Consider the following 23,650-nt stretch of genomic DNA (forward strand, 5'->3'; position numbering starts at 1 on the left):
TCAGCTGTAATTAAGGCAGCAATGGGCCTCATATGAAAGCCAGATTCAAAGCGATCTCTAGCCTCTCCCACAAGTATGGTAAAGGAGCTCTGAATAAAGATTGATTTGTGCTGCTACTCTTTAAAATCCCTCTCCAATAATGCAAAATTCATGCAAAACATTGTACCCAAATTCTTGATCTGATGGCTGTTTCTATGTTATACATTTCATATGTGCCTCTGCATCCTAATTGCGTGTTCAGTGCTCTCTGTTGGCCCAGTATGTTGTTGTCGTAGGGTTATTTGAAGCACAATGCACAATGCAGTCTGTAAGCTAAAACAGCAACTTCTGTCTCACCTCTCAACCTGATGACAGGTTTCTCCCTTCAAAAATGGTATTCATGGAACATTTCAAATTCGAAACGAGTCTGGACAGATGTTGACATAGTTGTGAAGTAGATAAGCAAGGAAAGATTCCTTTTTATGCAGCTCTGGCAGAACCGACCAGGATTCACAAGTTATGACAAGTAGATTATGTATTTTGATTAGATTAGATCAACCGTCAAGACTTGATTCTTCACATAGAAGTGGCCTTTTCACCTCTTCAGTAATTTAGGTTACCAAGCTATTCTCTGTGGCAAGTCTTTTTCTGTTACTTTTGAACTAAATTTCTGCAGAAGCATCTGCAAATAAGTATCTGTTTCGTTTTTGGAACAAGCACGGAGTTATTTTGTGCCTTTCATTACATGCTGTGGATAATTTCACACATTTAAGGTAAAGCAACCAAACAAGTAATTGTCAAGGCATCTGTGGAAGTCTGAAAGCTGATGGAGCAAAATGGAAGAACTTCACCACAAGATATTGAACTACAACAACCTTCATTGGATTGAAATATTACATTGATCTTTATTTAAGTGCTAGATTAAGTTTTCAAAATTGATTTGCACAGTCAGTTTGCAGTTACCTTGCTTTATAATCTTTTATTAGTGAAAAATCTAGTTGAGATACATTCATGAAAGGTACTATCCCTCAGGTTAGTCTTTTTATTTACCAGTCATGACCGAATGTTTTGAATTGATGATCATAAGATCCTTGTGCTTAAAAATATCACTTTGCCAGACCTTATTTAAGAATCAAGGGTGCATGTGTGTAAGACAGTTCCCAGCTGGCTCTTCTATTACTGTTGCAGATTGTTTTGAATTACACTTTTCTCAATGAATCGTATAGCCTACTAGCTTATTTTGTTTACAGTAGTTCTAGGCACAGCCCCTGAATGATTGGGAAATGGCAAGATTGGAAAAATTAGATCCTCCACGTACAAATAAAAAGTCCAATTTCCAATCCCAGATTTCAGTGACAATATGAGAATCTCACTAGTGAGCGCAACAAGCCTGTTGCATGATGCATTTTGCAAAGACCATGTCTGTGGCAGTCTACTGCACATGCTCCACAGTGTCGGCAAATGCAGGCAGGTTTTTTTTTCAACTGGCTGCTTTCCAGGATCCGCTGGGGACCAGTGTGAGACTTCTCAGTGCTCAACTCACTGCATTAAAACTGTTACCCATGCAACTTGTGCCAAAATGACACTGCTTCATCGCATTCCCTTGTGTTAAGGTCAGTTCTGCAGCCTGGGCATTTGGGTTTGCCAACATAGATGTGGGGTGTTATACTCTCAACACACTTTGCATTGAGAGCAACATAATATAATTGATTTTAGCAATAGAAATGCCTTCCATTCAGCATCTGTACAAGTCATCACATCTTAGTCCGTACCAGATATCCTGAGCAACTCCCCTGTTCCGGCTTCATTTCAGAGGCCAGATGCCCAACAAGGATGGTTATTGGGAGACAAGGGCTGCCCTTGGCAACAATGGCTGATGATGCCATTACCCAACACCTGACTGAGGCCAAGTGTAGATGCAATGCAGATGATGGACCTCCAGAAGGTGAGGTTTTAATGGTTGGATCATTCTTGTGGATCTTGCGTATATTCCAGACATGCTACGTTGAATAATCCTAACGTGCAGTGCTCTGCATAACTGGAGCAGGCAAACAGAGGTTGTGATGGATGCTGAAGAGCTGGGAGAGCAGCAAAAGTCTTTCAGAGGAAAATTGTGTCATAACAACATCACCTTCACCATGATTGCTTCAATGTTGGATGCAATGAGGCAGACAGGATTTAATTGACATCTGGTTCCAGATGAGAGCTGGATGAATTTATTGACTGTAAATTTGTTGTTACCCAAAAACCAAGTTGCCCCTATTTGTTCCCAGAAGCAAATGCAGCTTTTTGGGGGTTTTTTTCCTTCACTTGCACTGCTGTTCAAAAAGATTTAATGTTTTCATTTGCTTGAAGGCTTTCCAGCATGTGATGTTCTCACACTGAACATTGAAAAAATGTTATGCCATCCTGGGTGTTAGTAAAAGAGTTGGACTCCAGCTCGTCCCCACCTCCCCAACCTGTTCTTCCTCCCACCTATCCCCTTCTCTCACCTCAAGCTGCACCCCCATCTCCTACCTACTAACCTCATCCCACCCCCTTGACCTGTCCGTCCTCCCTGGACTGACCTATCCCCTCCCTAACTCTCCACCTAGACTCACCTTTACTGGCTCCATCCCCGCCTCTTCGACCTGTCTGTTTCCTCTCCACCTATCTTCTCCTCTATCCATCTTCTATCCACCTCCCCCTCTCTCCCTATTTATTTTAGAACCCCCTTCCCCTCCCCCATTTCTGATGACGGGTCTAGGCCTGAAACATCAGCCTTCCTGCTCCTATGATGCTGCTTGGCCTGCTGTGTTCATCCAGCTCTGCACCTTGTTGTCTTGGACTCCTTTTGGCAGGGTTCTAACATGGCATGGCGCTAAGAATGCGTAGCCTGTAAGATTCGTTTCATGTAGCTGCAGTTACAATTTCAGTAAGTCAGACAGACGATGATGTAAAGAAGCAACATATTTACAACTATGAGCTTGTATTTGCAGTGAAATGTCACCCGTGGCACTTGTATCCCCTCAGAAAATTTTCTTCTTCATTTCCCTGTCTCTGTGCGTAGCGTGAAGGGCTATCCCTGGTTGGTAGATTGAGTTGTTGGACAGGTGGACTTCAAATATGGCGCTTGTACAAGAAATCCCAGAAGGTTCCAGCACTGGCAATATTTCTGCTGCTGGTAAGCGTACAATAACGGAGTGCAGTACCACAGAGGCGTAGTGTATGCATGATGAGGTGAGCAGTGTAAAATTCTGAAAACTTGCTAGGGCCTATAGAGGGAAACCCTCCATGGGACTCCCCAAAATTGACACTTCAACAATTTTTGGTAAAATTCAACCCTATAAACCTAAATAAAAGTGGAATTAACTGAAAATTAGCCTCTGCAATTTAACCCACTGTTACAGGCTAGTGTTTGAAAGGTGAAAACTGAAGCCAGGTAAATATTGTAGCTCACCATAGTTTTTTATTAAAAACTGGCCCCTTGCCCACCCAAGTCTACGCCATTGTGAATTCCAGTTGATTCTTCTTGTCTCATCCTGCTTGAATATTCAAGGATCTATCAAATTTCGTCTTCGAGATTTAGGGACTCCATTGTAAAGAATTGTACATCTAACCATCTCTGGAAAATGATTTTCTTCGATCCTTTCCTAATATATCCATTATACGGAGGATCACATTTTTAAAAGTAATTCAAAAACAATCCTCCTGAATGTTTTTAACTAAATAAATAAATTATTATGCTGTAGTTAAGAACGTATTTAAATTTGCTTATGTACATTTGCTTGTTATGAGTTCTGTCAGAATCCTTAAGGTCTTTGCTTTATTTTACACCTTAACAACTAAATATGGTGAGTTGTTATTTAAATGTAAATCTTCAATAGCTTTGACAACATTTCAATTTACACCTAGTAACTTCCAAAATTTTTATTTTAATTTCAGTGCTAATCAGTAAGAGCTAAACTTATAGACAGAACAAGTGAAGTCTAGTTAACATATATTTAAAGCTAAATTAAATGTCCTGTTAATGAGCAATCTTCACTTATCTTTATGGATGCCTAAAAACATAAAATTGTCAAACTGCCTGTTTTAACTTGGTACAAGTTTGTTCAAAATCGATTCTAAAAGTGGCCTGATATGGTTACAATTGCACTTGTGTTGCCACTTTTCAAAGTCTAGAACGTTGATTATGGTAAACAAAAGGTAGTTTCGTGATACTGTCTTATGCTGCCATACTAAAGCGGTGTGAAAAGTTTATGTTTTACACTTGGTACTCATCCAGTCATATGTCTGGTACTGGAGAATCATTGCTCAGGTCTGTTTTAGGTAATGGATGGAAAATTATGTTAAACCTATGACAAAGATATCAGATTTGGTAATGTGTTCTTAGTGGATGATTTTATAAATACTTTGAAAAGCACTTGCCTCTTAAGCTTGAAATTAAATTTGATAATTGAAGACATTGTTTATTTTAAAGCTGTGTAGAAAAACAAATTTTAAAATAAGTACGTTAAAGCTTACTCTTGTACAATTTGTTCGGCTTTAGAGCAGTGTTTTTGTCTGCGCCTAATTCAATAAAAAGACTACAAATTGGCATAGCAAGGTAGACATTAAAAGGATTGGAGGAGCTTATAAACATTAAAGTATAATTCAGAATTGGTCAAAACTTTATTTCAAATAATTTGGTAAAGCAGTTTTTACAAGCAGCTGGATAATCTCCAAATTTAAATTTATCTACTTGCCTTTCTGGCAGGGACCCTCAGTAAGTACCATAAAACTGTAGGATGGTCGGGGGTGTGAATAAAGGCAAGCGGAAGTCAGTTGGCTCCAGCAGTGACCATCAGAGTTCATTGGGGCAGGAAGGAGAACAAATTTACTTACGCACACTACTTGGCCTTTAAATTAAACATTCCTTTTCAATGGAATTTATTGGCTACAATGCATTCATCCTGGGGAAAATGTGAGGAGGTCTGTGTTTGTCCTGCTGCAGAGAGCCCAGTTTTCCCTAGGGACTCAAGACCTGAATTAGGTCGTTCATTATCATGTACACAGGCCTTGAAGTAATACAATAATACAGAATCTGTTGGAAGAGTTACTTTTCGGGTGTCTTCTTTCATCCCTGCAACTGTGTTCTGTTGCATCCCTTTTAAAATGGGTACCAGGAAGTCCAGATCTTTCAACCAATTTTAAATCATGTAAAATATGATTTTTTTTAAAATATTATTTTGCAGAATCTATTTGCTTTTGGAGACCTGGATGGTATTGGAGTAAATGCAAAGTTACAGCACCCTCTTGGAGTGGCTTGGAATGAAAAGTGGAGTCTGCTGTATGTAGCAGATTCTTATAACCACAAGGTAAGTGATCTTTTCTGCCATAATGTAAAACTGAAATAACAATTATTGTCTTTCAATATTTGTTTTCAAATTCTAAAGTTAAGTTTAGCTAAGATTAAGGTATTTAGGTTGGAACAGCAACTAATTAGTGCCTTATAAATGGGAACTATATATGAAATCAAAATATTTCATTTAACTTTAATTCTAAAGGTAATCTATTTTTTAGTTTAATGTATGCTTTCACTGATAACCTGAATTTACAAGATACATTTCTGATTCAATAGGGAACACAGTATTAATGCCAAGTGAAAAGGGAAATGTAAATACCTAATTCATGAGATTAAGAAAAAGGGCAAATCAAAATAATCTTAATATTTTATAAACAAATTATCACAGATTATGGATTTATCATTGACTCTGTATGATTTAACTGTCTACATTAAACATGTATTTCAGCTAAAGAACTGTAAGAAGCATTTTTATCATCTGTTGTCTTCACAAATGTCTTAAGATGTTCATAATTTGTATTTTAAATATAGCACACTGACTTTTGTAGATATATTATGGAAGGACACGTTTAGAATGTTGTGTCCTTAGTGTTCCCACACTTGCTGTGGTTATGGTAAACTATGAAATATTCTATTGAAAGAATTAAAGCTGTCTTTGATGTTCTGATTGGACATCTGTTTTCATTTACCATTGGACTGAAATATTTACTTACTTGTTTCTCAGATCAAAGTAATAAACCCGAAAACAAAACAATGTACTACACTAGCAGGAACTGGCAAACCAAACAATGTAATTGGCCCTAAATTCAACCAAGTTGCATTCAATGAGCCAGGAGGTGTGTGTGTTGGTGAACATGGGGATGTACTATATGTGGTGGACACAAACAATCACGAGGTCAAAGTTCTTGATTTGGAAATGCAGACAGTCTCTGTGGTAAGTTACTTTTCTCTCTCCAAATACTGTAAATAATGTAACATATGTTTGTAATTAAGCAATTCTGAAGTGTTAGAACCAAGGTTGGAGGGGTGCATCAATTTCTTTAGTCCCACTCCTTCACCGCTCATAACAAAATTTTAATTTAACCAGAGTGGTGATATGGCTAATTATATAGGTATATAGATTTGTGTGAAAAGCAAGTCAGCCAGGTTTGTTTAGTAAACAAAGAGTAACGAGTCTAGTACAAATAAAACCTACTCAAACAAACATGGAAATATTATTGAGATAACAGGGTTTTAACTGTGCCATGCTAGATAGAATTTATAAACTATGATTGAACACCCCACAGAAAATATCAAACAACAAAAGCAATCAATAAATATCCTGTGGATTTCTTTGCAATCTCCCTGCTCTTAATATTAGTGACACTGTGGTCCATTGAATCTCATTGGAACTTTGAGGGATTATGAATCTTCACTTTTGATGATCTAGCCCCAAAACATCCTCAGAATTGTTCCATTGCAGACTGCCTTAATGAATTGTCAATTTCTGGTTGTTCACATTCCTTTCCTGGAAGCACACTTCCCTGGATTTTATTTTCTGTGCTCTAACCCTGCTATGTTGTTCCAAGCAGTTATTACTTGTGAACTTTCAAACCCCAATCTCTGCTGCACTGAACTGTTAATAGCATACTGCTTCAGTGCTCTGAAGCCCAGATTTCTGATTCCATTGCTGCTTACTAATTCCTATAGCTTCTTGCTTAATTCAAATAGCACAGAACCATTCCAACTGCTCTTGATTTCTTACTGAGTCCCCTATTACACAGATTCATTGTTGTTCAGTTGCCTTTTTAGAAATCCAGCTAAATAGAATTTTTCTGCATGAGGTTTGCTTCTATCTCTATCTTTTTTGACTAACAATGATGCCAGAATTGATCTCCAGTGACCCTTGAACTGTGTTAAGTGAGCTATTGAAAACCTTGAAACGAGCTCTGCCCTTGTTTCTAGGCAAAATTGAATGTAACTGATATTTTGGAACAGTCAGTGTACAATCAGCAGTGGGACTTGAGCTGTCTGTCACCTGAATGTTACAGTGCTTACTGAGAACCGTCTCTGACTGCACAAAAATAATTGGTCACCAGTAGGCACTACATTTTGATTGCTGAAGTGCTTTTTGTGAAAGTGGGCAGACCAAAAGTATGATGAAGGTTAGCTCCATCAGATTGACAGGGGAAAAGTGATCCCAATAAAATATACAATTACCCTGATCCAATAATCAAAGCAAGGATCAGACCTATTAACTGTGCAGAAGCTAGATCTAAGAAATCAGAAGAAAACTAGTGTGTTTTCCTTTAAGTGACTGAAAAAGAACTCTACCTAGATGCAGACCTTTATTTCAAATAATCTTGATTTTTTTAGAGGGACAAAGAGAATATACCAAAATATGATCTAATAAGTAGATTACCTCCTAGTACATGGACATTTTCCTTTGTACATGGTTGAAAATGTCAACTTCTAGAAGTGAAAATAATGTTGTTATTTGATCATATTTTATACAATTATGATTCACACATCTGTGGGTTAATAGTTTGATCTCTTTTTCAATCTCTCTCAGCATTGCATTTATTATAATATACAAAGAACAACTAGTTTACATCTTAAATGTATTTATCCAATTTTGGACATGGTTTACATCCAAACTTTTTAAATTCATGTAGATTGGGATGTTCTTTATCTTAACAATTAACATGGGATTCAAAATATCGTCTGCAATGTAAACCTGTTTAAAAATTTAAATTACTTCATAAACAATATTTTAAAATTGTGCATAAAAGTGCACACTCCTTGTTACAGAGCCCTAAAACTATTTAGTGCCCTCTGTTTTAAATTTTGCAGTACTGCTTTCTTCTTCTTTTACAGTCTGCATTGTCACCAATGGCACACATCTAATCCCATCCTTGATGCTCCTACCAGTCACTTCAAATCGACTCTGTGCTTACTCGGCATACTGTTTAGTCTTCCACTCAGCCCAAAAACTATTTCCTAGCTTGACAATTTCTCTTCATCTTGGATTTGAGCATTAGTGATTCATGACCTTATATCTCCCAAGTGTTGGACTTGAATTCAAGAGTAAATGTCCCAAAACTCTCTCTGATGGATTCAAAAAGGAACAGTTCCAGCTTTCTGGCTATCAGCAGGTGAAAACTGACCACTATTACTTATCCTTGAAATTATTTCCATCACTCATTTCTGACTGCATGGCCCTCTCTTCACTGCAGGCCATAAATTGTTTCAACACCAGACGAAAATATTCACTCAACCACAAATTTCCCTCCAAGCACTTCACTCCATTTCGCTGCTGTGTTTTTCACTCAAACTGAATTCAAAACCTCAATATATGTAATCACTCATTAGCCAGCAATATCTCTGTCCCAACTTACCCCCTCACTCTAAAATGAGCTGTAGATGACTTAGCCTCTTGAGTTCCGATACTGAGAAATATGATTAACACAGCCTCACATTAAATCCAACACTCTTATTGAGAATTTTAAACAAAATAATTTCAATAAAATCTCATAGTTATCCTTCAGGTCATCAATCTGAGATGGCTGCACTTTGCTTAGAAGAGATCTTTGACCAATATCTTCCTCCTTGCTTCACCAGGATTCTTCCTGTCACTACATTTCTTCTGTCGTCTTTCTGGAGAATTCCCCGGTAGGCCTTTTTTCTCCAGAGATTACAGAGGTTTAACATATCCTAATTTCTGAGACCAGGCATATATAAATCCCTGAAACTAGAATTAGCACCTAATGAGACTCTAGTTAAGAAATCACCATTTCATACTTCCCAAATCCACAATGAGTTCTTGTTCTGTTCCCATTTACTTGTTTTTAATATCACTCCATTCCAGTTTATCTCACATTTTAATAATTTCAGTCTCAACACCACACCCAGAATCAATTTTGTGCTAAGATAATGGAATGTTAAACTACTCTTGAAGATCAGCTTACACAGCTTAATGTCGAATATTGTGATAGTTGTGGATTTTTTCTTCATTTTTATACAGTTGGCAATCACTGCTGTAGTTGCTGTGGATGCTTCCAAATCTGCAAAACCGAAGAAGGTTCCTAGGTTACCAAAATCTGCTGATTCAGTGCAAATGGCTCCATTGGTTGTATCATCTGGTCAGACTGTGCAGTTCTGCCTGAAGATTGATCTTCCAGAAGGAGCAGAACTTACAAAGGGAGCACCCAGTTACTGGGCACTCTTTGCAGAAGGTAATGTATATTTTAAATGAATACATTATTAATACATTATTAAGCTGGAGAGGATTCAGAAGAGATTACCAGGATGTTGCCAGGAACGGAGGGTTTGAGTTATAAGAAGAGGCTGGATAGACTGGGACATTTTTCACTGAAGCGTAGGAGGTTGAGGGGTGATCTTATAGAGGTTTATAAGTAGAGTAACCAAAGTAGACCAAAATACAATTTTATCAGTGAAGGAAAGAGTATTAGATTCGCCCATAGATTGACAAGCTTTCCCCATCTTATGCTTCAAAATCTCAGCATTAGCAGCGAACAAGGGAACTTCAGATTCCAGGGTGCCAGTATATCTCCTTTCATCATGCAAAGTCTTCCTAAATTTGCAAAAAGGACAGAAAGTTGACGTGGTCTTCAAAAAGCAAAGCATTTTTTGCTTTGCTGTTGAAGAGTCATGGAAGATTAGAACAGGATAGCACTTTTGTTCTTTTCTATCTGCAGAAATAGAAAGTATTTAGCAAGTAGTTAAGAATCTGATATCATAAACAAGCTCCAAAAAAAGTCTTGTTTAAGGGTAACTGCTATGACACACGTTCTGTGATAACTCTGGAAACTGTATGCCTGAACTTAAGGTCTAATGTATGGACATTTAAAAACATTCCATTTGATTGTGTTGCTAAAGTAGAAAATCACTTGGCTTTTTAGTTATAACCTACTGAATGTAGTTGACCATTGGTGGAAAGGGAGATGGAGTCAGTGGAATGTGTGCAAAATATATGATGCCGATCTTTGCAGTTCTATCAAGGCTAACTATCAAAGAACCTGATATCCCATAATCATTAAAGGAGTAAAAGAGGTGATAGAGGAATTGAATTGAATGTCATCAGCGTACAGTTGGAAACCAGTTGTTTGTCTGAATAAAGTCATCATGAGGCAGATATATTTATTTGAGTATAAGGAGAAATGAAGGAAACATCCTGGAGGAGCTTAGAAAAAAATGATGCAGGGCAGAAAGTGAATCACTGTTGGAATTGCTCTGGCAACAGTCAACTGGATAAAAGCGAGTTGGACAACAGTGGAAGGGATTGGCGAAGAATGCAGACCAGCCAAGAGATCAAGACAGAATCATGAAGTACTTGTCATCGAAAAAAACATATTTTTCGTCATACAGAGAAAATCTGAAAAATTAATGATTTTTAACTCTGCATTGATGAGTTGAGCATCATATCCTGTTCCTATGAGAGCTTCCTTCAACACCTTCAGATGTCTGTCTCGTTCCTCCTCATCCGAACAGATTCTGTGTCTGTGTAGGGGATGGCTGTTTTAATATGTTTTGGGTGGAAGCTGGAGAAGTGCAGCATCATGAGGTTATCCATAGGCTTGTGGTAGAGTAATGTACAGAGGTGTCCATCCTTGATGGAGATGCGTGTCCACAAGTGAGACTGATTGTAAACAGTATTCCATGGTAAGTCTCCCCTTCTTCCCCCGGCGTGCGCGTGCACACACGCATGCACATGCACACACATATATATTATACATATATATATATATATATATATATATATATATACACACACACACATACACTCCCCCCCCTTCTCTCACTCTCACACACATACACACTCTCTCTCCTCCTTTCTCTCACTCACACTCACACTCTCTCTCTCTCTCTCTCTCTCTCTCTCTCTCTCTCTCTCACTCACTCACTCACTCACTCACTCACTCACTCACTCACTCACTCTCACACAGACACACACACACACACACACGAATCTATGGGGTGATTTTGTATTTGCAGATACATTTATTTTGTTCAAAAAGCACACAATTTATTGAGTCAATATGGTATTTTATAAATTCCTACTTTAGACTTGAAACCAGTCTGACTCCAAACTAAAAGACAAACAGATTCTAAACAAGGTCTCACACCAACATGCATTGTCTGACCTAAAATGTCACCTCTTCTTCACACTGATTAAAACCTTTATCATCATCAACATAGAATCCCTACAGTGTAGAAACAGGCCCTTTGGCCCAACAAGTCACACCTACCCACAGAGCATCTCACCCAGACCCATCCCCCCCATAACCTACCTAATCTTAATTCTCTCAGGACCATGACTTGAAAGGAATTCGGGGATTTACATATACATATTGATCAATCAAAACCTTCTAACTGATTAAAGATTTAACAGCATCTTAGGTTTATTTAGCACATCCTCATCAATGGTGTGAACCTTTGATCTTTTGCTTATAAATTCTGTGTCTGATACAACCTCTCTCACTGACAGCTGAAGAAGGACTGAGGCTCCAAAAGCTTGTGTTCGAAATAAGCTTGTTGTCATTGTCATTTCTGACCTTGTCCACCCCAGTCCAACACCGGCACCTCCACATTATGCTTTGGAGTTGAGAAGGGTCAGAGGTGACTTCGTAGAAAATGTATAGTTTCCTGAGGGAACTTGGTGAATGTTGAAAGCACATTTCCTCTTGTAGAAAAATCTAGAACTAGGGATCATTGTTTTTTCTCTGAGAGTTGAGAGGTTTTGGAATTCCCTTCCTTAAAAGGCTTCGATTGCAGAAGCTTTAATTATTTTTAAGGAAAGGTAGGTAGATTTCTGATTACCAAATGGATGAAAGATTATCAAGTATATGCAGGAATGCAAAGTTGAGGTTAAAATCAGGTCAGCCATGATATTGAATGGCAGAGTAGATTTAAAGGGTGTAGTGGCCTACTCTTGTTCCTACATCTCCTGAAACGCCATCAGTGATCAAAAATATATCAATCTCTACCTTAAACATACTCAAAGACTGACCCTCCACAGCTCTCTATGGTAGTGAATTCTGAAGTTTCACAGTCCTCTGACTAAAACAATTTCTCCTCTTCTTAGACCTAATTGTAAACACTTCACAAGTTTCACAACATTGGAATCCATATAATTTAGTGTTCATTAAAATGGAAGTATAGGCAATAGGTTTTACATACATTTTGATCTTTTACTTCTAATGTAAGAAAAGAGCTGGAAAAAGGCATATTAAAATTGGTAGATTACAATCTAGTTTAAAATGGAAACCATGCTTCTGATCATTCAGTCTACTCATCTCACAATACAGTTCTGTTGTTGTCTTCTTACAAAGCCCTGTTATTTAAAATCAGTCCTATGGCCTAGCTTCATAAGCTGTTGACCCTCATGTATATGTCTTCTTTAACATATACTTTAACATTTTCCTTTCACCTCAATGTTACCCTACAGTCCTAAACCCTGTTTAGAAAAAGGAAGGAATACATTCTTAGTGACAAATGGAAATTAATTCAGAAAATAATTGAAGTATAAAAGCAACAAAAGGAGCTGAGGGAATGAAAGACATAGGTGATGAGCAAGGGAATAGGTTTAGATCCCATTATGGTTCTAGAATATTTAGTGACTTTTAGAGCCTAACACAATCCGTGATTGTAATGTAATTCCTACTGGCCAGTAATTTATAATGTTAATTAAGTTGCATAATTTTAAATTTGGACTTCAATTTTTGTTCACTTTTTTTAATTTGCAGGGCATGAATGGCTGTTTGCTGAACAGAAGATCAGTGGAAAAATTGTTGATCTTGCAAATAAACCTGAAGTGTTCTTTGTCATTCCTGCTCAAGTAAAGACAAATGAACTTTTGTTATCTATAGATGTGTGCCTCTATTTTTGTAAAAAGAATGACAATAGCTGCCAAATGAAAGGAATTTCATTTCAACAACCATTGCAATTCTCCAACATATGTCAACGCACTATTTCAAAAGTGAATCTTTCTTTCAGCTTTTAAACAAATATCTTAAAGAATATCTCTTAGAGATACTAAGATCAAACAAAAATATATCTTTTAGCTCTATACTATAAAGATCTTATCAAATATTATTTTTGAGAGTTAGATGATGTAGCAGATTAATAAATAGTTACCGCAGTTTGAATCCAGCCCAGTCTGATAAATTGAAAATCTTGGTGCGACTTTGTACAATCTAAATCCAGGCCCAATTCATTATGGGCCTACTGCAGCAAAACTCTTGGCATAAATGGCGTTGAAATTGAAAATTTCGCAAGTGCCACAAAGAAGGCTGGGTTCAGAAATCGACATACTGCAGCATGCCAGTACAGAGATTAATCTCTTGCGGTTGAAGTTGGGACACATTTTTAACAAAATAGAAGGAGCTTTACTCTGCAGTTAGCTGTACCGTACCTGACCAAGTGAGTTTAAAGTTGGCGACAGTGCCTGTAATGGGAAAATATATAATTCCCCAACATAGGCCCCACTTGCTTTGCTAAACACAATGTTTACAAGACGTTGAATAAGATTAAAAGAAAATCCATACAAGGCAATTCGACTTCTAAAATAGAAAAGAATTGTAATAGAGTTTCCTGATGAAAGGGATTTTTTTGGGTATTAAAATATACAGGTAAAACTAAGGAAAATGCATTTAACTAGAGTTAATGCAGTTCTGTCCAAATTCTCAAGAAGTGAAAGAACACTTTGCAATCCTCATTTGAGCTTTTAGGTATAGCCAATAACCAATAGAAACTGGTTAGAACATCAAGAATGCTTAGTGCAGTCTCTCAATTGTAATCAGTACTTTTAAAATGCAAACAGCTGTTGCCTAGAATTGGAGTGATAAAGTGCCATATAAAATCTTGAGTGCGCTGACATAATTTTCTTAAGCTTACAAATACCAAAACGTTTGTTTTTTTTAAGTTTATTATTGTTTAAGCTTCCACGAATGAACAAATGAATTGGATGAAAATGAAAGAAATATTGTATGTATTTAAATCAGATTATGAATAATGGCATATTGAAAAATTTGTTCACGTTGATAAATGAAAGCAGAAAGCACTTTGAATTCTGATAAAATCAAGTGTATGATTTGTAAGCCTAAACAGTATATAGTTTTGTCTGATTATGATCAGCCAAACCTTCTTTTGACAATATGTAATTAATCTTCTACTCTTATGGTATTTGAGTTTTGCAAATTAAAAACAAAGTGAATATAGTGCTTTCTGTTGACTTTTTGCTTGTGATGTACATTTTGTCACACTGTCTTGTATTTTATATACATTTTGTTGCATTGTATGAAAGGAAAGGATCTTTGTATTTCTTAAGTTGAAACGAGCAAACCTAAAATGTTCAGAATTCTTTCCACCGAACAAATTTATTACATAACTGCTGGGTATATTGAAGCCATAAAGTTGACCATCTCTTTATGTAAAGGGAACATTCTGTTGTCAAGTCTGCAAATACTTGTGAAGTAAATTTACTCGGTCTCAAACCATATTTTCAGTTTTGTACATATGACAATGCTAAAACCTTTGGGAGGTGCAGACTTATAAAATAATGAATTAGTAAGTACTAGTAAGTGTCCTCTCTCTCCTGTTAAGTCACTCAGTTCAGGGGCAATTAGAAATAGGCAAAAAATGCTGGCGTTAACAGATTTAAGTAAGGGAGCACCGTCAGTAAGAGAACAACTTCACCTGAGTGGGGCTGTATTCCTGGGAATTTAGTTCAAAATGGGAATTCAGTACATAGGGGGAAAGAGGTGCTCTGAGTAAAATTTACTAAAAGAAGTAAAATCTGCTGAGTGAAGAGTTTGGTAAAGGAAGGGAAGGAGAATTTTGTTTCTTTTTTTTCAGCGCCTAGTATTTGATTTTCAATTTTGGCCAGCAAGAGGAGAACACAAATTAACAACTAGTATTATTGGAATCTATAAGTTTTATTGTAAATTGTAGTGACAGTGCCAAAATGTTTTATGTGATGTCAGCTGTATAATAAAATAAATGAATTAACAGATTAGATGTGGCAGGACAGGTAATGTGCTGCATTTGCAAAATGTGAGACCTTCTGGGTGTCATTGTGATCCAGAATGAATATATCTGGGAATTGAATGCAAGAGAGAAGAGGTTATGCGTTGGTTATACATTAGTACCAGTTACTGTACTTATGGAAGGATGTTGATGCATTGGAAGTAATAACTCACTAATGCCTGGAATAAGAGGACTGCCTTATGAAGAAAGGCTAGATAGGTTAGGCCTGTATCCTATGAGGTTTAGAAGAGTCAGAGGTGACTTGATTGAAACATACAAGATCCTGAGGGGACTTGACTGGGATGTCAAAAGGATGCTTCCTCTTGTGGAAGAATCTGGAACTAGGGGATCTTAGTTTAAAAATAAGAAGTTGCTCATTTAAGACAGATGAGGAAACAGGTTTTCTCTCAGAGGGTTGAGAGTCTTTGGAATCCTTTCCTCAAAAGGAAGTGGGTGCAGAACCTTTCAATATTTTTAAGGCAGAGATTGATAGATTCTTGATTACTTGTGAATTGCAGCATTTACATTAAAATCAGAGCAGCCATTATCTTACTGAATAGGAAAGCATGCTCAAAGGCTGAGTGGCATACTCTTTTTCCTTGTTTATATGTTCAAATCTGTGTTAAGTGATATTTGGTTTGATATCTGTTTGGTAAATTTTTCAGACGTCTTGGCTAAAGCTGGATGTATAAAACAAATGCTCTTGTGAAAAGTAGCTATTTCTGAACAGTTCTGAGCTGTTACCTCAATTTAAGAAATTAAGTTTTAAAGTTCCAGTCCAGAAGTATTTGGTTAAAACTTTGAAGGGATTATTTGAGGCTGAGCAAGTCTATGCTCACTTCTGTAAAGCCCCAAGAAACAGGCTATCAGATTCCCGAGACCAGATATTGAAACATTGGATAAGTCAAAGCCTATGTATACTAGAGCAGGGAATTCTCTGTCTACTATAAAGGAGTACTGTGGAGATTAATAGGTTTGTATTTTACTGTATTTCAAAATATTTAAACCTGTGTTATATGTAAGTAATTTGGTTTATTCTATTTTATCTTCATTTACTTTGCATGATAAACTGCTGTTTTGCTCTTAGAATCAAATTGAAGCATTGTGTGCTTTTGTTCAAGTGTGAGACCACCTGATTAAAACCCCAAAAAAAATTCCATCAAGCCAAGTTTCAGTCTGGGATCTGACTTGCCCATCACAACTGCTGGGATTATAACAATGGAAAAAGTCTTCCCTCTTTTTGGTGAGTCCAGATTAAGGGATGCTTTTAAAATTAGGCATTGTCCTTATAGGACAGATGGAGGGTATTTTCTCTTAAGAGAGTTGTGTGACATTGGAACCCCCTGCCTCAGAAGATGGTGTGAGCAAGGTTGTTTAATATTTTTAGGGCAGAGTTAGACTTTTGTTAGGCAAGGGAATCAAAGGTTAATGGGGATAGATGGGAATGTAGAATTCAGAACACAAACACTTCAGCTCCCAATTTGTAAGTATGATGCCCACATCCCGTTAAAGAATAAAAGAAAATTGAAGTTTTTTTTTTATTCAACTAACATATTGGAAACTGAAACCAAATCATGGCAGTAAGTTTGTTTTAAACTGATGATTTTTTTTGTAAGAACACACCACCCAAAGACCTGAAGTGTAGTTATGTTGTTTGTTGACAGTATTGTTCAGACTGTGCCCATTACACATCATTTTGGTGGTTGACATATTAAATAATTGTATAAAACGGGAAAAAGTAAAACCTGAAACCGGCCAAGGTAATTTTTTGTTTGTAGTTCCTTTTTAAATATTAATTGAAACTGGTGCTGGGGCTGTGAATAGCCCACCAGTTTTCTGCATGTATACTTATTCCTGGTTGGTACATCATCTTTAATCAGAATCCGACATCCTTGAAATTCACCTGTTCCAGATTCAAGTGCAAAATAGAGATTCCCAAATGTGGAAAATTATTTAGTAAGGTTGCCTCTCTTGTTGCCACAGCCAAGAATCTCTCATTCAGTATACCCAGTTACTTGGTATTTTCAAGAGCAATAGTTGTATAAGTGACATGCTTGTAATATGTATAATATATTAAATGTGCTATGTTGTGTATTCCTTATTTGGACACTGCACTTCGATGATACACACAAGCATGTATCTGCACTCTTATACCACTAGATGGAGATTTCTAAGCTCCAGACACAAGAAATCTCCATATCTATACTTATTGTATCATTAGTAAATTATGAGCTGGGCTGGATATCTCAGGTGGTTGGAGTATAGTGTATTAATAACACTGACCACACAAGTTCAATCCCTGGACTAGTTGAGGTAGTTTTTGGGGCCTCCTCCTCCTACTTGTGATATTCTAGCATCATTCAGCCATGGTTAGCGGCCCTCAGAAAACCAAGGCTGGAAAATGAGGAAAAAGCAAGTAACTTTTATAAGGAAATTTTGCTTTGTCTTTATTTTCCACAAGGTAGGCTAAGATCAATCCATAGGTACAAAACAGAATAGCCATTGGCCTAAATAGTCTGAGGTTATCTATACTCTACATAAGTAATTGTAGAGAATTTCAAAAAATGATTTTTATTTAAAAACATAACTTTATCTGCTACTGCTATTTAAAGAGAAAAACATCGGAATTACTTTTGCAAATAAGAATCTTTGCAACTTTGGATTGTAACATCAACATAAGTGACAAACCAGCCTTCAGAGTCCAGAACTCCTGTCAGTAATTTTTACAAAAGACTGTCAACTTCTCAGGTGACCTAATCATTTTAAAAGTCAGCCTTTTATGCATACATGTTAATTCTCAATAGCTTACTATTATTTGATATTGAATTAATATCCATACATTTATGACTTTCCATGGAGTCTCACCTTCCACTTCTGTAGCTTACTTGCCTAATCTATATATCTTGTATCTTGCCTTGCCAATTAAAAGCATTCTAGTCTCAACTGCTGTTTTACTGCCTTCCAGTTCATTTGGATTTTATTATCTGTTTCATAAGCTATGTTTTTATAATGTATCAGCTAATATATTTCTCCACTCTTTAACATGATGTAGTTATGCTATTCAATGATTTTGATTATATTTTCATTTTGCCAACATGAGATCAGGATGTTCGTCAAGGGTATAATGTGGCTAATTCTAACAGAAATTGCTGGAAAAACTCAGCATGTCTGGCAGTGTCTGTGGACAGAAAGCACAATTAACATTTTGAGTCCAGTGCCCTTCTTCAGAATGAGTCAGCAAGCGACAGTTCTGAAGAAGGGCCACTGGACCCCAAAAGTTAACTCTGCTTTCTCTCCATAGATGCTGCCAGACCTGCTGAGTTTCTCCACCAATTCCTGCTTTTGTTTCAAATATCCAGCATTTGCAGTTCTTTGTTTATTTTTGTGTTAATTCTATGCTGCCTGCTGTGTTTGTTTAAGAATGTTCCCCAGTAAACTTACATGGAACCTTAAGGGAGGTGAAAATGTTCCCTCCCTGGAGGTGGCAAGCAAGGGAAACAACAGGGTGAGATTGGCCATGGATCACCAGTTACCTTGTGGATGAATAGTTCAAGGTCAATCTATCAACTCACCACCAGAAGCCTTTAGTGGTCAATTAATGGACACTTAAATGCTTCAACTTGCCACATAAACGCTTTCCTGGTGGGTACGAAAGGCAGTTATTTCCCAGATGGGAAACTCGGGACAACTTGCCTATTGAACAGGGGGTGGCGATCCACTTACCCCAATCTGGGAGAAATCAGGGCATGGATGGGAGAGGAAAGAGGATACCATCTGAACACCACATCCCTGCCCATAACTCTAACTATCCTGATCCCCTCTCCCTGCAACCCGCAAAGTGAAGAAGTAAAAAAAAAACTTCTCACCATTAGGTTCCCCCAGAAGCTGCCAGCCTCTGGTGACTGAAGACACCAATTTGTTGTGGCCAGAGCAAAAACGATGCCCACACTTGGCTGTGAGGTCTTAATGAGCTGATTGCTACATGATTCGCATTGAGATTGGTGGGTTAGTTGCCACCTAACATGCTTACCTTCAGACTTTAAACAAGGATCATGCTCTATACAATGTCACTTGTTTGATTTCTTCTTGCATACAGTGATTTAGTTATTTCAATATTATATTTTGGTCTCCATTATTTGTAGAGTATTAAGTTGATGCAACATTACTTTGAAAGTGAACAATTGTCTCAAAAAAGCAGTAATTATTACCAGTGTGTGCTTCCAACAGAGACAGTATCCTACTGGTGGTTCAAATAGAAAATCAGACATCTGACCTGCATATGTTCTGACTTTTCAACAAGTCTTGCCAGCAGTCAAATTTGTCCACCGGCGTACAGACATATAAATTTGTTTCTGATATATATTTACATCCACTTCAATGGAAAAAATGTATAAAAAAGGAATCCTGCTTTGGCAGTAGTGGCGAAAGAGGGAGCAGTTACATCAGACTGGGTTCTGCTTAAACCAGACAGGGAACACTGGACTAGATTTTCTGAGGAGTGCCATTCCATCCCTTTTCACAAAAGAAAAGAGCTCAACATTCATATTGGTATCTACAAGGGGTTACCTGTCAGGGCTCCTTCAGAAATGTAGAGCCAGACTTCCATTCTGCCAGTTCTCTCTCGGTGCAAAACTGTTGGAGGAAAGCAGACTGGTCACCTTTGCACAGCAGTCAGCTGCAATATTCTGAAATTTTAAAAATCTAGAATCAGACCACCACTTTGACAGTTGCTTTCAAACGGTAAGTACAAGGTAAGTAGGAGGCTAGGGCACCCTGGGTACTTTGCCAAATGCATAGGGGTTTGGGGTTCCAGGTGGTAGGCTGCCAAGTAGGGAGTGTGCTAGGGGTAGGATGCCAGGTAGGTTGGGGGAAGGGTCCAGGTGTGTGGGAGACAGATGGCAAGGGGGTCAGGTAAATGATCCAGTGTTTAGAGCAGGTTGGAATGGGTGGGAGAAATTGGTACAGGAAAGGGGGGATGGAGGGAGGGCATGACCTTGGGGGGAAGGGTTGCTATAGTGAGTGAATGGAGACGGATTGAGTTTGGACCTGGAGAAGTGGGGTTCAAGTCTAGCAGCAAGGAAAGGGGTCTGATCTGGAGCAGGATAAATATGGGGATTGGGCAGGGCAGAAGAGAAACAGGGAGCTGTTGAGAGGGGGGTCTGAGGTCTGACATTGGGCGGAGGGGTGTTAGAACCCAGGGATTGTCGGGTCAGTGTCGGGGGTGTATAAATGATCTGAGCTAGGCAGTTTGGAGTGTGAGAGTAATAGTTACTCAAGAGTTACAGTGTACGTAGTAGCCTAACTTTTCCTGCATAATTATTTACTTAATTTCATTAGAACTTTCTAAATTCTCTGAGTTAAACAGAGACTTTCAGAGGATTCCAAGCAGAGATGATTTACACAGCAGAACCTTCAGTTTCCTGGGCAGTTTCTTTACAGTCTGCTACAACCAGGATTCCACAGGATCCCAGTACACAACTCCCTAGTTATGCTGACATTGGAAAGTCTAGGCTACTGTCATATCTGATAACTCATGCTATAAATAAGGTTTTAAACTAAAGGGAGGGAGAAAGTTTTAGTGAGTGGAAATTTATAAAATTAAAGAGCAAGTAAATATGTGTAATGATTGGATAAAGAGTGTGGCAAGGAGGAACAGGGTCTAATGGTAATAGCACAGTCAATTAAGGTTAATCTCAGAGAAATAAGTTAAAACTAAAGACACTTGACCTAATTCACAAAGTATTTGTAACTTAATAGACAAAATAATTGCACAAACAGAAATAAATGATCCGTAACCATTACAGAGAAATGCTGCATGGTGGCCAAAGTTGGGAGCTAAATGTTCCAAGACACTCGCCAGTTCATAAAGTCAGACAAAATGGAAAAGGGTTGAGGTAGCACCCCTGACAATAAAGCATTTAACATCAGGATAGTTAATGAGGAAGGATATTGGCTCAGAAGTGCAGCAAGTGGAATCAAATAAATGGAGATAAGAAATAAGAGAAACAAAGAGAAGAAAGGTGGAATTTATGGTAACCCACCCACCCACCCACCCCAAACAAACCCATTCCCCCCAACTTCCGCCCCATGCAAGTCAAATGGTGCAGCATACTTGGGAATGCCAGGGTTGCCTCACTCTGAATAAGAGTGGATTAGAACACGAGTACACAACAAACCTTCCTGTACTATCAACCTGTCAGCATGTCATCATGGCACAGTATGAACAATTCATAAATAGGCAAATGCTTGGCCCTCGTTAGCTTTATTGAATCTTGTCTGGCACATCAATTTTGAAAATATTTTTGCCCCATTAGGTTCCCAGAGAGAAATCATTTCTTTTATAAGATATGAGTAACTAGCTCTGGATTCCTGTCAGATGAAAGTAATTGTAATGCTGTGAGCGGTTAATAGTCTTTGGCAATTACTAAATACGGTACTTGAAATCTTAAGATAGTCATTGATTAAAACTGTTCTGAAGGATTACTCCACTGTTGAGAAAATTTGAAGCCTGTTCCAAATTCTTTCCTCACTGCAACTTTGTAGATTAGCCTTTTAATCCAAGATTTTACAGCTGTTTTATTAGATTGTGAAAATGGATTACTCCTGCAGTATTTGTGGAAAACGTCCTGACTGGCTGTGCCAACCTATCTATTTCCATACAATGAAATCTGATTGATGGTTTTGTTTAAGCAGTTAAAGACTTTACACATGCAGCATTCACTTCTTCTATTTTGTTAGTGGCTTAAATGGGGTGATAAATTCTCTGAGGGGAAGATTAAATATTGCGCTACAGACGCATTTGTATGCTGCTAAAGGTTTTAATGATTGGCAAAAGGATCCTGAGCCAGAATTACTGATCTTGAAGTCTTAAGTGACATAAAACAAATAGGTAGACACTAAACGTTACAAAAACTTAGAAATCTTAATCTATAACTGTAATTGTGTCTGTTTACTCTCATTCAGTCTACCTGAGTCAACACAATGTGGAGCTGGAGGAATACCAGTTCTGATGAAGGATCCCAACCCAAAACTTTGACTTTCCTGTTCCTCAGATGCTGCCTGACTTGCTGTGATCCTTCATCAGAACTGGAGTTCCTCCAGCTCCACACTGTGTTGACTCTAACTCCAGTATCTGCAGTCCTTGCTATCTCTCAGTCTACCTGAGTTTTTTGTTCAAGTTTGTTTTCATTCACAGTTGATTGCATGAAACCCTGTTCTTTCAGATTTGCACAGGGTCAGATAAAAGTCATAGTCCTATAAACTGTCCAGGCAACAGTTCAAAACCCCAGGGGTTGATTATCTCAGTTTCCCAGATGGCTGCTTTGCAATGTAGAGTGATGCCAACAGCGTGGGTTCAAATCACACGCCAACTTAAGTTACCATGCAGGACTCTCCTCAACCGCTCCCCGCAGCTGAGGTGTGGTGACCCTCAGGTTAAACAACCACCACTCATGGAAATACCTTCCTGTCTGACCAGATTCAAATCAAAATTCCCATAATGGAGTGAATGTTCTGACCCATTGTACCCTTGCCCAGTGTTTTAAAACTCTGATTTCCTAAGAATGGGAAAATGGGACTAATCTAGACCAGTTTACATGCTTACCCACGTGCTCAGACAGCAGATCACACTCAATTTTCCATTTGAAGACCTTCCCTTAAATTTGAATGGCCAACCAGCAGATGGAAAGTTTGCCTAGACAGCCTGACCTAAAGCTTCTGTGACTGATGGAAAATTTACACCAGGCAGAAGTCTGTAAATTTAAGGAATAAATAGGGTTGACTATTTGTTCAAAATGGTCCAGTGGAAACAATTGATAGATTTCCCTTCACTGAGACTCTGGGATGAAGGTGCATCAAAATAAGTGAACATATTTAGGGTTCTATTTCACACATTAATGTTGGCCAGGTTCAAGTTTGGTCAAGGTAATTCACATACATGGTCATGGTCTTGGTCTAGAATTTGACTCCCAGTAAAAAGAACTGTAATGAGAATGGTATGCAATAAACTGATCTGTACTTCTCAAATTTGCTCGTTGCTTGTGAGGCATTTGAGCCATAGTACCATAGATCATAAGTTATAGGAGCAGAGTTAGGCCGTGTGGCCCAGTGAGTCTGCTCTGCAATTCAGTCATGTCTGATATGTTTCTCAACCCCATCCTCCTGCCTTCTTGTAGCCTTTAATCCTCTTACTAATCAAGAAACTATCAATCTCTGTCTTAAATACATTTGATAACTTGGCCTCCACAGCCCTCTACGGCAATGAATTCCACACATTCACCAATCTCTGAATGAAGACATTCCTCCATATCAGTTCTACAGGGC

At 37.9% G+C, this 23,650-nt stretch overlaps 1 protein-coding gene across 2 annotated transcripts in view; it reads left to right on the plus strand.

Annotated features, from left to right (window-relative positions):
* The window catches only part of nhlrc2 (NHL repeat containing 2), an 87,063-nt gene extending 68,793 nt beyond the window's left edge, over window positions 1-18,270 (plus strand). The window contains exons 8-11 of one of the 2 annotated variants that reach the window (XM_048609050.1): window positions 5,193-5,315; window positions 6,027-6,236; window positions 9,306-9,516; window positions 13,048-18,270. In XM_048609050.1, the coding sequence (XP_048465007.1) occupies window positions 5,193-5,315; window positions 6,027-6,236; window positions 9,306-9,516; window positions 13,048-13,304 (801 nt within the window). In that variant the 3' untranslated portion in view covers window positions 13,305-18,270. The remainder of the gene's footprint in view (window positions 1-5,192; window positions 5,316-6,026; window positions 6,237-9,305; window positions 9,517-13,047) is intronic. The other variant, XM_048609051.1, reaches the window with a different exon arrangement.
* Window positions 18,271-23,650: the final 5,380 nt, after the last annotated feature.

The sequence above is a fragment of the Rhincodon typus genome, chromosome 20, assembly GCF_021869965.1.
Source record: "Rhincodon typus isolate 14 chromosome 20, sRhiTyp1.1, whole genome shotgun sequence".
Lineage (NCBI taxonomy): Eukaryota > Metazoa > Chordata > Chondrichthyes > Orectolobiformes > Rhincodontidae > Rhincodon > Rhincodon typus.